General features: G+C 32.3%; 2 protein-coding genes across 2 annotated transcripts in view; both read left to right on the top strand.

Annotated features, from left to right (window-relative positions):
* The window catches only part of LOC120339668 (ras-related protein Rap-1b-like), a 352,566-nt gene that overhangs the window by 318,289 nt on the left and 19,602 nt on the right, over positions 1 to 14,675 (top strand). The gene's annotated exons all lie outside the window — the stretch shown is intronic.
* The window catches only part of LOC120339189 (receptor-type tyrosine-protein phosphatase beta-like), a 54,374-nt gene that overhangs the window by 21,527 nt on the left and 18,172 nt on the right, over positions 1 to 14,675 (top strand). Inside the window, exons 23-32 of the mRNA XM_078115788.1 lie at positions 1,766 to 1,920; positions 2,656 to 2,762; positions 3,010 to 3,178; positions 3,663 to 3,796; positions 4,448 to 4,601; positions 6,553 to 6,699; positions 7,722 to 7,882; positions 8,658 to 8,814; positions 13,091 to 13,208; positions 14,049 to 14,087. Of these exons, the coding sequence (XP_077971914.1) occupies positions 1,766 to 1,920; positions 2,656 to 2,762; positions 3,010 to 3,178; positions 3,663 to 3,796; positions 4,448 to 4,601; positions 6,553 to 6,699; positions 7,722 to 7,882; positions 8,658 to 8,814; positions 13,091 to 13,208; positions 14,049 to 14,087 (1,341 nt within the window). The remainder of the gene's footprint in view (positions 1 to 1,765; positions 1,921 to 2,655; positions 2,763 to 3,009; positions 3,179 to 3,662; positions 3,797 to 4,447; positions 4,602 to 6,552; positions 6,700 to 7,721; positions 7,883 to 8,657; positions 8,815 to 13,090; positions 13,209 to 14,048; positions 14,088 to 14,675) is intronic.

Below are 14,675 nucleotides of genomic sequence, written 5' to 3'. Positions count from 1 at the left end.
GGGTCCAAAGTACGCCGCATGTCTCTTGCAGCAGAGAGATCATGAAACTATCTTAATTCGTGAATAATATAGAGCGACATCAGGATAAGATCACACAAATTGCTTTGTAATGATTGTGGCGTAACAAGCTGAAATTTTAAATTATTATGCCAAACATCACGCCGTGGTTAATTGGTTGACCAGGTAATTTTACCCGGTTAACAGTTAAAGTGTTTTCTCTGAATTTCCCAACCCTAGTCGCGACCCAATTATGGGTCGTCTGAACATTTTCTTGGGGGTTGGCAGTGTCGCTCGAGAGTATTTTATAAGTGGGAAGTATCACACTGTAAAAACTTGGCAGCTGCTGTTTGCTTGAGTTAACCTACGCCACGATATCAAAAACTATGGCAAATGAGTGCAGATTTTTCAATTTGAGGTAATTTTTGGTAAAATAAATTTTTTGTAAAAATATTTTTTTCATATAGTCAGTTAGTTTTGTGACCAAATAAGGCAAAAGCTTTTTTATATTTTGGTTGCTTGAAAGAAAGGTTGGTAACAACTGCTCGATAGTAGTGTTTCCTAATCTGGGTTCAATCAAACACTTGGGGTTCGGTGGTGCTGTTCCAGGAGTTCAACGAAAGTCCTCTAAAATAATTTCAGCCTATTGATTTCCAAAGTTGCAATTTTTGCCTTGGCAGCGTTTCCCCTTACCATCCGCACAAGTTTTTTCTGTCATGAAGTCACCTGCCTCAGACGCTATTGTGTCACAACAAAGGCTATTTCGACACTGTGTATCAAAACCTGAGGTTACACCACAATGATCGAGATGGTTGTAAGATTGTCAACACAATTCCGAGGATTTTTTTGTGAAATATGTCAAAAATGAAAGAGACCTGTTGGGATAACTATGTTTACTCTTGTGTTGCAATTTATGATGCCGAATATTCAACGAATTAGTGATATGTCTATTGAAGGCGGTTTGGGGTCCCACGAAAGCTTCCAGAGTAACGTAGGGGGTTGGCAGGCTCGCAAAATTTAAGAATTTCTGCTTTTGAGTTATAGGTATAGACAGAGTAAAAATTTTTTACGAATCGGAGTTGAAGTCACTTTTTTTCAACTCTTGAGTCGGAGGAGATTGTAAATTTTCTTCGAATTCTTAGTCCTTAAAAATCTCATTGGTTCGTACCTCTCGAACATTATGGCTAACAACAGAGCAAGTTTTAATAAAAAGCAGTCATAGTATTTGACTTTATTGATTTGGCCATACTAAAATTGTGTAGGATAATTTTCCACTGACCTAGTCTCTGGGATATTATCTCAAATATATAGCCTAGCTTGTGTTCTGAGTGTATGATACTTATGATTCAAACATTTTTGCCTGAAACTTTGTCTTCCTCCAACATGACACCATGACACTTTGTTTACATGCAAATTCAGTCATGAAAGGAACATTGAATTAATGGCCTAGCAGGTAAAGTGTTAGACTATTCTGTGTTTGCATTGCAGATTAAAGATCTCTGATTCGAATCCTATGACCCCCGACCTCACATAGTTTTTGTGCGCAAGATTCCACTCCTTCCAAATAATTAGTAACTTCTTATGTATGTTAAATCAGTGACCACTTGTACGGGCTCTGTTCAGAGAGAAAGGCATTAATAATCAAATATAATTAATTTGAATGTAAAAAGTATCGATTGCATCTCTAATCTCTATAAAAAATAAAGACAATGACTCAGTATTCAAAGTAATTTTCAATATTATAAAAACTTGATGGTTTCTATGGCAGGTATGTGGACAAATCATCAAAGAATACTATGATAAATTCACTGAAAGCTGGAACATTTTATCAAATCAATGTAGCTGTTGAATCAAATTCAACTGTAGGAAGTCAGATTGTGCCTGCAACTTACAGTGAAGAAGTATCAATATCTCCAACAACTCGTAAGTTACTGTGTCGAATAGAACTTTTCATGCACTGATGTTAGGTGCAGAATTGTACTGTTGCAAATCAAAATTATCCTTGCCTTGAAATCTGGTGCTAACTGATGTACTGTACTAACAGGAATACATTCCACAATTGATAAATATAGTATTTTTGAATTTCCTTTTTATACCATGATTTCCACAATGAATATTTTGAATACACAAAATTTAAAATGCTATTCAAACAATGGAGCAATTCTAAAATATATGGATATGGTCTTCGGCATTAGTGAAATCTTAGCTGAGCATTGAGTTATTTGGAAAGAATGAAGTTTTCCGATACTTTTGCCATTGAAAAGCTTTCAAAAGATTTATTTGTCTTCTTCCATTAGAAGTTAGTCGGTCTATTAGTTGGATGAAAAGCAAATTTTTACTCGACTGCGACAATTTAGCAAGAAGATAAGTCTACTTAATGTTCAAGAAGCAAACTTTGAGAATACCGAAAATAGAATTTATTTGCATTGCAAAGAAATAATACCATCATGTCAAATATTGCTTCGTATAATTTTGTATCCATGAATTTGATGCCTTATACGTACGTTTAAGAGTCAGTACACACTACACAGCTTTCAAAAATTGAATAAGAGACCAATGGAAATATTGAAAACCATAGTTATACAGACATAGGCATTCCACTCTTGACTTATAATTAAAAATTCACAAAATTTCAATTTCTTTCATTCTATCCGATAGACCCAAATCCTGTCAAAAATTTGACACTTCGACAACTTGCTGAAGATCCAACCAAAGGAATACAGGTTTTTTGGGAAGATCCAAACGGTAATAAAGAAAGATTCGAGGTTTGTTTTATTAACTGAAAACAGTAGTAGTTATCATTGTAAAATTGAATTCAGTTGATGAATTTATCCTTTTCATTGAAAAATTTGATTGAGGAGTCAAAGTTGTCCTGGAAGTTTGGTTCGTAAGAAATTTGACATATTTCTAACGAAAAAGAAAATATATTTTCCAGTGAAATTTCATATTCATTTTTATATCGGTAGATGTAAAACTATTCATGAATTTAACACTCTGTAATTGTTTATTTAGATAATATATCATGTGAACAGTGCTGAAAATAATTATACAAGGCATGTGAGTCAAGGGGTTAATTCTCAAACAATTACTGAATATATTGAGCCTGGAACAATTTACAATGTAACAGTCATCACGATCAGTGGTAGTTTCAGGGTCAAAGTAAAGAAAGCTATAAATACAAGTTAGTTTAATATTTTCTGGAATATTTTGCTAATAGTTTAATGATGAATATTCAAGATAGCTGATTTTTACTGCTTTAGATGTAAAATAAGTATTTGTTTTTTTCATATAACTTGTTTTGCTACGTTAAATCCAGGACTTAACCAAATTTGGTATTATTTTTTTATAAAGCACCCTTTTTGTCGACAACCCATTGCAGTTTCTGAAATTTTTATAACCCACGGACCGAGTCAAAATTTGTCTTTATTTGCATCCGTTGATGATAAATTTTATCGGACTCTTGCCTCGATCCTATATTTGAATATCCCCGATTCAGATATTAGAAATACTGTTATTCTTGCAGAAAATCAGCCACCTTTGGCATGAAATATCAAACTGAAAATCAATTGTGAGTCTATTTTAGATCAGAAAATTTCCTAATTCCTGACCAAATTGTCCATGCTCTCTTTTTCACATTTGTTTTTTACACATATTTTTTATTTTAGAGCCTGCTATTCCAACAAATTTTAGCTTCACAGATATTAAGCAGACAGGTCTACATGTTGCATGGAATAAACCCAATGGTGGGGCCAGAGGATATCAAGTTTATTGGAAAAATTATACAGCTGCTGAATACTCGGTGAATACTGCAATTTGCTAATTATAATAATCTTCTAATGTGGTCGAATTTTTATAGTTTTACACCATTTTTATAGCAAGTAACAGGGTTGTTGGTGATGCTCACAGAATTAAGTTTAAACAATAGTTTTACACCATTTTTATAGCAAGTAACAGGGTTGTTGGTGATGCTCACAGAATTAAGTTTAAACAATTTTTTTTTTTAGTAGGAAATTTTTGACTTGGAAATTAAAAATTTGTAAATAAGGATCACTATTTTTTGTGAAACTGACAATTTTTTAGGATTTTTAAATAATCAATTCTGTCACATTTTATTCGAATATAAAATATTGGATTTCGTTTATTGGTATATTGAATTTAACCTTTAAAAATTGGAAAGAAAAAAAGTTTTATGTTGAAGTGTGATAGCATTTATTTTTTCTCTGTTCGAAGATTCATGAAAACTGAAGAAAAGAGCCCATTATTGTTCTTCTCTCCCGTTATTTTGTGTTAGGAAGCTAACAATAAGCCAACCACAAAAGAAGAAACTAAGCTGAGCTGCCCAATAAGCCAACCTCAGAAAATTAGTTCAAAATATCGAAAATTTGGCTTATCAGCTGATAAATATGTTTTTGCTGTTTCCACTTATCACTAAGTAATATATCATTTCTAGAACTCAATATTTACTCAAGAAACTTCTCATCACATACTGTTTCTGTATCCACATTATCAATATGATGTTGCAATACAAACAGTCATCACTAATTATCTTGGGAATGATGATATGAGTGAAAAAATTAATATCACTGCAAAGACACTTGCTGCTGGTTTGTACTTGATTTTAACTAACAACAAATTATATTTCTTGAGATTCTTCAACTGCATGATAGTGATTTCAAATGCTAAGTTGATTAACTATTAGCTTATTTGGGATTGAACACATTTTTATTTCTGAATATCTTCTTAGTCTTTTGCTCTGTAAGCATATACCAAATACAAAAGAATAATGGCTAAATATATGGCCACAAAATTGTAATGCATAACCATGGAACAACTGTACTCTATGTGGAGTACACATAATTTTATAGCAAGTCGCATCGGTTTGGATAAGGTCCCGTTGAGCCCAAGGTTTGCTGAAAAGATAGCAGACTAGCTATGTGGTTGCACAACATACTTATGAATAGTGAAATTTATAGTATAATATAGCCCCAGAGCCCCAGAAAACAGAGGGGAAAATGTGAAAAAATAGTAGTTATATTCTTTCTTGCACCATTAATTACTGAAAATTGTAATCGATTGATTTTTCATAACATCAAAAACATCTTCAACCAGAGCAACAATTTAGCAAAAATACTTTATTGGTACAATTCTTGTCTACCTAATAAAATATTTTTTAAGATGTTGTTTCTGTGATTTAGGTTTAAAACTTCCTTGACACGTCCAACATTTAATGAGATGCTTAGCTTTGTCAAATTTATTTTTACTCATCTTTTTCATTACATTCTCACCTCTGCCTGTTTCAGATCTCTCAATTACTTCTTCACCATAGACGAAAAATCAGTTTCCGTTTATTTTTTGAAGTTCAATGGATCTAGCGTCATGCGCAGTTCATTTTTTTTTCATTTTTGCACGGTTTGAATAGTTTACTCTATGTGTATTGTTACTAAGTAGTATGTTCTTACCCAAAAGCAACAAAACTCATTCCTGGGGATGGGGCCCCCTCCTCTTTTGGAAACTGTTGGTCTAAATCAGTGTTTCCCAAACTTTTTTCTGCCAGCGCTCCCTGGATGACTTTTTAACTAGCAAACGCCCCTTTTAACAAAAAAGTCAAAGCAACTTTATTCTTCATTTATCATTAGTATAATGTGAAGGTTGAGCCTAGTGAAATGCCACCAGCTTGATAATATCTAGCTTCATTTCAGGCAAAAACAGTCTTGAGTCTCCTCGTCTTACACTTTCAAGGGAATCTCTCTTGGTATGTAAAAGTGTGGTCGCTGCACTAATCGCTCTACCAAGGATGAGCTGGCAAGAGCAATAAAAAATTTTTTAACCTGATATAACTTGTGAGGATATTTCAATTTGATGTGTGTTTGTGCCGAGAAATATCTGGACATGACTTGAGGACATACTATGTAGCCTTATTATTCAATGACCCAAGAAATAAAAATGAAACAGTTAAGTTGCAACATGGAGATGGTCCTATCTGAACTACGTCAGTTCAATCAGATGCCCAGCTTTCACATGTTGCTCTTAACAAAACCAAAATTATAACAAAAGGGTGTTGTACTTGCACTACCGCTTCAAAGCACCATAGAACCCGATAGTAAAATGAAGCTGTTATTCAAAACAGTACAACCAAACGTGCAGTACATGGTGAAGGAAGCGTATGCCTAAAGCGCTATGTATTATTGTGAAACAATATGGATTTAAAAAAGTCATAATACATATTCAACGTTGAGCGAGAAATTATCAACACCGAAATCACAAGCAAACTAGTTTGAACCAAAACATAGGAGTAGATGGCATAAAATATCATACTTCTTGTGTGTTCCCATATTAATAACAGCGCCCCCCAATCGCCCAGTTTGATATCCAACGCCCCCCAGTTTCCCAAATCGCCATCAGCGCCCCCAAGTTATGGCAAACGCCCACAAGAGGGCGTTTTTGCCCACTTTGGGAACCGCTGGCGTAAATAAAATCAGTTTTGGTAAAATTACAATTTTATGTCTTGTTTTTAGATATAACTCTCATTTTATCAAATATTTTTGCATTCTGTAGCTCCATTTATCAATTCACCTCAAGACGTAAATATGCAATATGAGGTTACCATGGATACAGCACAAGTGATCTTGGATGCCAATAGATTTGATGATAGGAATGGACCAATTGATTATGTTTGTGTGATTGTTACTACTAACAAAAATAGTAAGTTGCGTAAGATTTTTCAAGAATGGTAGAATCGAATCATTTACTATTCCAAACATTTTTACAAAAACATGTTTCAAAATGGAATATTGAATATTAGAATCAGATTTCTTTTAAAGTATAATTTTGATGGTAGGCAATTAAGAACTTGACAGACTTTTAGACTTTCAAAAATAGTCATATGTAGTTTTTGTCAATAATTTCTGTGAAATCATTCAATCTTATTTAAGTATCATTACAACTCACTCAACTAACTCTTGAAAACTGATGGAAAAGATTTCTGTGTAACAGCTTTGCATATTTGTAAACAAAGTAGCACTTTGAAGTGCTATGTTTAATAATAATCAAGTTTAAACTTATTTTCACTAAGGCGAAGGTTACATATTATAAGAGGAATATGCCCGCAGAATGACTTATTTATTTAAATTTAATGTTAATGAATCTAAATGGTTCTGATGTCTGGTTTGGCATGATATATTCATTCCTACACAAAGTCAAATCGCACATACCAGTAAACAAATTTGATCTTGTCAAAATTGATAATAAATTTGTATAAGTAGTTTATAATATGCCAGAAAATTTGATTTCATGAATTTGTGAAAAATTGTGCAGTCCATGATATTTTTCAATATTTTCCGTTCTCTCCCAAGCTATTAGAATGAGTGTTTAACACATACTATAGATGCTTATATTAGCAGAACAAACTGGCGAGTGTTGCAATCGCAACACATGAAAACTAGACAGATTAGTAAAATCAATTACGAGGGTTGCTAGTTGATAAGGCATCAATATTGGCCACCATTAACACATTCAATTTGAAAGTATTTTGATTTGAACATTGTAATCCTGAGTATTTGAGAGCTGATGGTCAGACAATATTATAAATTTAATTTAATTAATTTAACTCCAACGCTGTAATTAATATGGAATATTTTTTTTAATAATGTTCGTTTCAGCCATTCTGCAGCACTTATTTCGATGAATAAATAATGATTTGTGCGAAATGATCTTTACTTTATCAGAAAATCCCTACCCAGACACTTCGAAGAATGAAACTTGGGATAAATTCGATGGTGGTGGCACTTTTGAATGGATTGCTGAATGGAGGAAATTCACTCCTGCTCCTAAGTCAAACAGACGTAAAAGAAGTTTGGAAAACCCGGTTGGAAATAAAAAAGAAGTTGTAAGTATAATTATGATTACCAACAGTTAATTAGCATTTGTTCCCTGTCTGTTTTCATAGGTCTACGAGCTTAAAATTCTTTTGAGTTTTAGGTCAAATTTTGTTCGGCATTGCCTATCTTATTTATTGCACTTTGGAAGTGGTGGGAGCTGATTTGAATTCTATAGGTGTTTTCTGTGATGACAACACATTCAAGTTTGATACTTTAATTGCTGACCACCTAGAATTCATTGGTCACTTGTTACGCTGCTCTGACATGAGTTTCTTTTGTTTCTGATAGACTATTATTCTGGCCAAAAATATGACAGAGATTTTTCACTAATCAAAAGATTTGATCTCTTGTTGTGAAAAGATATAATTTCACTAAAAATTAGTTTTAAAAGCATCATAGAGAAAGTTGCGGGGATAGCTAACTAGACTTATTATAGTACATTAATTTTCGACTGAAAGCAGACATTTTTCAAGTTTTTCAAATTTTTCTAAAATATGGAGTGCTGGTCTCTCTCCAAAAACAGAACCCAAGTCATTTGGAACATATTCTAGATATATCATAACGTTTGTGCAATACACCTTAAATAACTGAAACTTGTGGGCACAATCATACACAATAGTTCAAGTTCAAGTGTTGAATATATTTTCTCTGTTTTCCAAGTTATTAATAGATTCTGTTTTTTGTATTACCCTGTATTTCTGAAATCAGGATTTTTGAATATATTTAATCCAGCTTGTACATTCCAGGTCTAAACCAATTTTATACTTTCAAAATGTGTTTTAGTTTGTAATCGGTGACGGTAATCGTACTATTTCACCATGGAACCAAACATTCTACAATGGAAAACTAAGTCCTTCCACTACATATAAGATTTCTTTCGGTGCTGTGTCTTCCAATAAAATTATGATTGCTTTGAATTATTCACAAGAGATAACAACACGTGAGATCTTTAATATTTTGAACAGTACAGGTGTTTGAGAAATAGGCTACATTTGAATAGTAAAGCCTAGAACAAATAATTATTCTGAAATTATTGAATAGTATTAGATTTTTGAATGGTCGAGGCTTGGGATTGCCATAACTGAATAATATGTTGATTCGAATACATTGCAAAATAATATTTTTAAATATGAAATATCGATTATTTTCTATACTGGGTCATATTCAACAAACAAAAATTTTGAATAATATTCTCAAGAGAACAGAAGTACAAGTGTTGAATAATGTTTTTTTTTTCTTAGGAATAATTATGAAGTTTATGGGTTTTTTATTGGGTTACCCTTTATATATCATATTTATCTGATATTTAGGCCTTTATTCCACTCTGGAATATATCTCACTCCCATTTAGGAATTGTGGTGAATAGTTAAGCTTATTGAATAATTACAAATGAATTTCAAATGAAATTTTAAAATTAATATACCTGTCATACATCACTGTTATTTTTGTAATGATAAATATTTTCTAATTAAACTGAAACAAGGTGAATAAATCAAAATTACTTTTATTTTCTCATCATTGTTTTGTTACTTTTCGGAATATCGAGGTAATTTCATGTAATAAAGTAATAAAACTGCAATGGGGTGTTACTAATTGTGCATCAAATGCTTTAAAATATTTAACATATTAATTCACGCTTTTTCAAATATTAAAGCTACTTACCAATCCAAATCATGATTGCTCATTTTAATCCAGGTGCAGAATATGGTAATTCAAATTCCAGTTGGTGTTTGCTGTTTTGTTTTGTCACTTTTAATCAATGCCTGTTTTGTCATTTTTGATGTGTTCATCATGTTTCCTGTACCTATCTATTTTTCGCACTATCTCTTTGATTTGCCAATTTTGCTCATTTGGTTTATTTCACTATCTACTATCTGCTATATCAATAAGATTTGTGTTAGGGTCTAATTAAGTTTTTTTCTGCCTCAGAAATCAAAGCTGCAATTTCTCATCTCCAACTACCTCATTTCATTCAGGCTCTCCCTTTTTTGGTATTTTCTTAAGTACCAAAAGCCTTTTTGAAAACTAATAATAAACTAATATATGAATTATTTTTCCAAGATAATGCTTATGAGAAAGAGCTAGCTAAAATTTTAATCTTATTTACATTTTTGTGTTTATTCATTTTGGGTTAGGGGAAGTATGGGGTTTATTTAAATTAATACATTTCTTTATAAGCTTTATATAAAATAATAAGAACCGTAATGAACGTGCATCCAGTGTGTAAGTGCTCCAGTAGTAAATTTTTACAAATTTATAAACATAGCTAATTTCAACATATGTAAGAATCATTTAACACTGTTGAAGAATTTTGTCTTCATAACATTTTCAGATTCCCAAAATATATATTTTTTAAATTTAAATCTACGTTCACTAAATCATTAGGATTTGTTCTTTATGCTTTCTTTTTGTCTGGTGTATTTTTCATCGAATATTCACTGTTATATTCATTGCATGGTTAATTTGTTTCACTTTTTATACTGAAACATCTTTGCACACTAATATTTCTAATTAGTTTCATTTAAAATATATCATCAATTAACCAATTCCTAATTATCTACCTAGAACAGGGGTTCTCAAACTTTTGGTGTTGCGGAGCCCTTGAAAAGATTAACTATTATTCACGGAGCCCCAAATGAAATGTTAAAATTGTTACTTTTCTATTAATATTCCTGAGTAAAATTAAAAGTACTTTACTTAATTTGAATGCTAAACCTTTTTTAATAGGGTTAATACAAGTCATAAATAAATCTAAATTTCAAAGATAAATTATGTATACTAAAACTGTAAATTTGACACTTGATAAACATATTAATAAATTATGGACCGAATCTTTACCCTTTCGACATTTTCAGAAGACTTACAAAGCCGCTGATAACGTGCGCTAATGTATTTTGTTACATTCGCCGATGGTTCTCCTCAGCATGGCATGTTTTTAACATCTTTACGTCGGTGTTTATTCTCCCTAAATCAAAAATTTCCGTCGGCACGTACATGTATTGTTTCACAATGACGACGATAATTGCTTTTTTGTTCTCGTGGGGAATTATGAGTTCAATGTGAAAAACATGTTACCATATCGTCACGCTAATAACCGAATTGCGTAAGTCATTTTTGGCGATTTTGAGTTTTTTTTTATAAAATAGGTATTTATGTGATGCTGCGCACCTGTCTGTTAACTCAGATTTTTTATTAAGAATTCCGAAACCCATAAAAATGAAGATTTAGTATGACATGCACATTTGTGCAATTGTTTCCTCATAATGAATTATCATTGTTACCGCAGGACTATTTTGACGTCACGAAGGCAAAATAACCTCGGCGAAGTATTTACGAGTTTTTGCATCTCGGATTCTAGCTTAGCGCGTATTAATTTGAATTTATACTACAGTATAGGAAGGCGTGCACTTGTGATATTCACTGTCCGAGTCCAATTCACCTTGGTTGGCTTATATATTGGGTGCATTGCTGTTTTATTCTTTATATTTAATCTTAGTCTTTTTTCGGTGGATGTGCGGAACGTTTTATATTGATGAAATATATATTTTTAAACATAAAAAATATTGAAATTAAAACTGATTAGCTATTTTGGGGATTAGACATTGTAGATACTGAGAATTACATTCGTTTTTGGAATGTTTAGTTTTCAGGACTGGTGCATATAGTAAAGTTGCAAAATTGCGTATGTGCCCAAGTCATAAACACATTTCTGCTTAAGTCACAGTGCGCCTTTATGGCGTCACTTAACTGCGTCATACAAATTAACTTAAATCCGGCTACGATCAAAAAATTGAACCATGGCAAATTATTGACTCTCAATGGCATAACAATATCATTAGGAGGTTTTTTACGTTTTTATCAAAACTGCTAAAAATGACTTACGCAATTCGGTTATTAGCGTGATGATATTATAGTCATCGGCGACAAAACGCTAAAAATAATTTAATAAAGAGGTAAATTCGAAACTCAAATTTCTTGATTGAAAAACGATATTCTGAAATAATAAAACTTAAAATGAAAGATCACACTATAAATTTCATTTCAGCAGTCTCACGTCAGATCAAAAACGCTTTTATATAGGCATTGGAAATCACAAAATTTGGTGTTATGTTAGGTTTCATCGTAGTAACTGCGAAATCGTAACACAGTCAATTGTGCGCGCGATGTACCTTTTTTTCATTCTGAAACCACCGACGGAGCCGCATGCAATAAATTAATTTCAATCGTTCGTATTTTGCCGAGACCTTGTGATTTTTTAAACGGCGATTAAACTATCAATTATTATCTTGCTTAAAAATAATCTCGAGTGCAAAAGAACAAATGAAGTTTGACAAATCCCAAGATCGCAAAAATACGACTCCAATTTATTTATAGTTGGCAGTTTATCACGTATTTTATGTTATTTTAGAATAGTAATCCTTTATTTTAGTAATCCTAATAGTAATCTCGAATCAATATTATAAATAATTTCATTTTTTAATTTCGCCTCTTTGCCATATTTCGAGGCTATATATTGTTTCAGATATTATTAAAGCTGTTATTGCTTCTTTGAACTGTTACAAAATTAGCCAAGTCAATATTTTGAAAAGTAATCGAATAGCTCGCGGAGCCCCTGGGTTTCTCTCGCGGAGCCCTGGGGCTCCGTACGGAGCACTTTGAGAACCTATGACCTAGAAAAGCTTGCTTGTTTACTTTATTATCAATTATTATGTAGGTACTTAGTTATAGTGATCAAAGATTATGAACAATGTGGCAAGATAGAATATTTGGAATGATCCCAAAATGCATCCCTTAATACAGGTTGACGCCCTCTTTCCTAAAAAAAACCAGAACCTGAGGTATTTCAGACATATTCTGGATATAACATAACTTTTGTGCAAAGCGTCATTTGTTATTGAAACTTTGGGGTACACTCATGCACAACAGAAGTTTAAGTGTTAAATAAATTTACTACATTTTTTCAGAAGTAATTAAGAAATTCAATGGTTTTGTGAGATCAATATGAAATTGGCCATACATCTTCTGTAGCTCATTTTTGTATTTTATTGATGCCCCATGATTGGCCAAATATACAATCTTTTTACTCTTGCATCTTTGTTTTGGTGTTGTTTATTCCAAAATGAAAACTTTTTGAAATAGAAAAGGCAATTGGACTTCTGATTATTTAATATATTTATATAAACTAAATTTTATTTATGTGAAATGTGAATATTCAGGTGTTAACGGGCCACTGATAGCGGGAGTTGTTGTGACAGCAGTTCTGTTGGTCCTTTTTTTGGCTATTGTGCTCTGCGTCTTCATCTTGCAACGTAGAAAACAGGAAATGGCAGACAAGTAAGTTTTTCAATATCTTATTTATGTAATTGTGTTTCATCTTCTACCTACATGATTATTGATGTAATTCTCAAATAATTTCTCTTAAACTAGTTGAAAACTACAAATATAAGCCAGCCAATATAATCCATCAATTCAAAAGATATGCAAAAGAAAAAATGAGAATCTTTTCTAAATTTCCCTTCGGTATACTGTCTTTCATTCCAGTCCCATGTTCATAAGAGTACCATTGGGAGTGTTTACTTCGAAATGTTCTTTTGAACTTGGTTTCCTTACAAATAACTTTGCCTATTTTTAATAAGTAATTATTTAAAGGCAAAGCAATAGAGTCATAAATGTGCTGTAAGTGCCAAAAGCTGGAATAACTGAGTTTTTGTTTGTGATATCATTTGGCACTATACTCACTCTGTTTGCCGCTGGTATAAATATTTTTAACGGGATTTGCTTAAAGCAAGGTCATGCCTACTCACTCAGCTCTGAGCAAAGGTACGGATGGCGCTGAAATATCAATGCTTACGGAAAGGAAGCTTGTACTGGTCTTATTAAGTGTTGTCAATTTTATATAATATAGGCAAAGCAATAGAGTCAGAAATGTGCTGTAAGTGCCAAAAGCTGGAATAACTGAGTTTTTGTTTGTGATATCATTTGGCACTATACTCACTCTGTTTGCCGCTGGTATGAATATTTTTAATGGGATTTGCTTAAAGCAAGGTCATACCTACTCACTCAGCTCTGAGCAAAGGTACGGATGGCCGCTGAAATATCAATGCTTACGGAAAGGAAGCTTGTACTGGTCTTATTAAGTGTTGTCAATTTTATATAATATAAAACTTATAACAGGACGAGCGAACGTGTTGATGCAATCATGATGCCGAAATTGTAAATATTTTATGTGATACTAATTATTTGGCCTGTGTCATTTTTGTTGATTTATAATATTTTCGTTTAGTTTTGTTTTGCTTCATTTCCTTTTTTTCAATTGGGGTAGTTGAATAAAGCAAAATATTCGACTTCTAGAAACTTTTTTGATTTGTGGATATTTGTTATGGTGCCCAAAATCCAATTTTCTTATCAATGTTTCGTTAATGCACTATGCAATAAACATAAAGGTAAGGTAATTATCAAAAAAAAAAAATTCTAATAAGTAGCTAATTTAAATTTGCTTTATTATTAACCACCACATGCTTAGATTTTTAATTTCATGTTATTACATTTCATCTCACATTGACATGTATGCAATGTTTTTGTTTTCAATCCAGTGCCTATCCTACTGTTGTTCAAAGCGCCTGTGCAATGGGTTTATCAGTGAGGCACTTCCTAATTTTATCATTATTTGTTTCTTTAGTAAACATCATCAAATCACAATTGCATGATCGTTGTTTAGTTTGGTTTCCAAACTATTCTATATAAACTATAGGTTTGGTTTAGGGATGTGATGAACAAACAAATTTGAATTTTTTTACATCA

Source organism: Styela clava, chromosome 9 (genome assembly GCF_964204865.1).
Source record: "Styela clava chromosome 9, kaStyClav1.hap1.2, whole genome shotgun sequence".
NCBI lineage: Eukaryota > Metazoa > Chordata > Ascidiacea > Stolidobranchia > Styelidae > Styela > Styela clava.
Note: the sequence above shows the minus strand (reverse complement) of the source record. Positions and strands in the feature narration are given on the sequence as shown.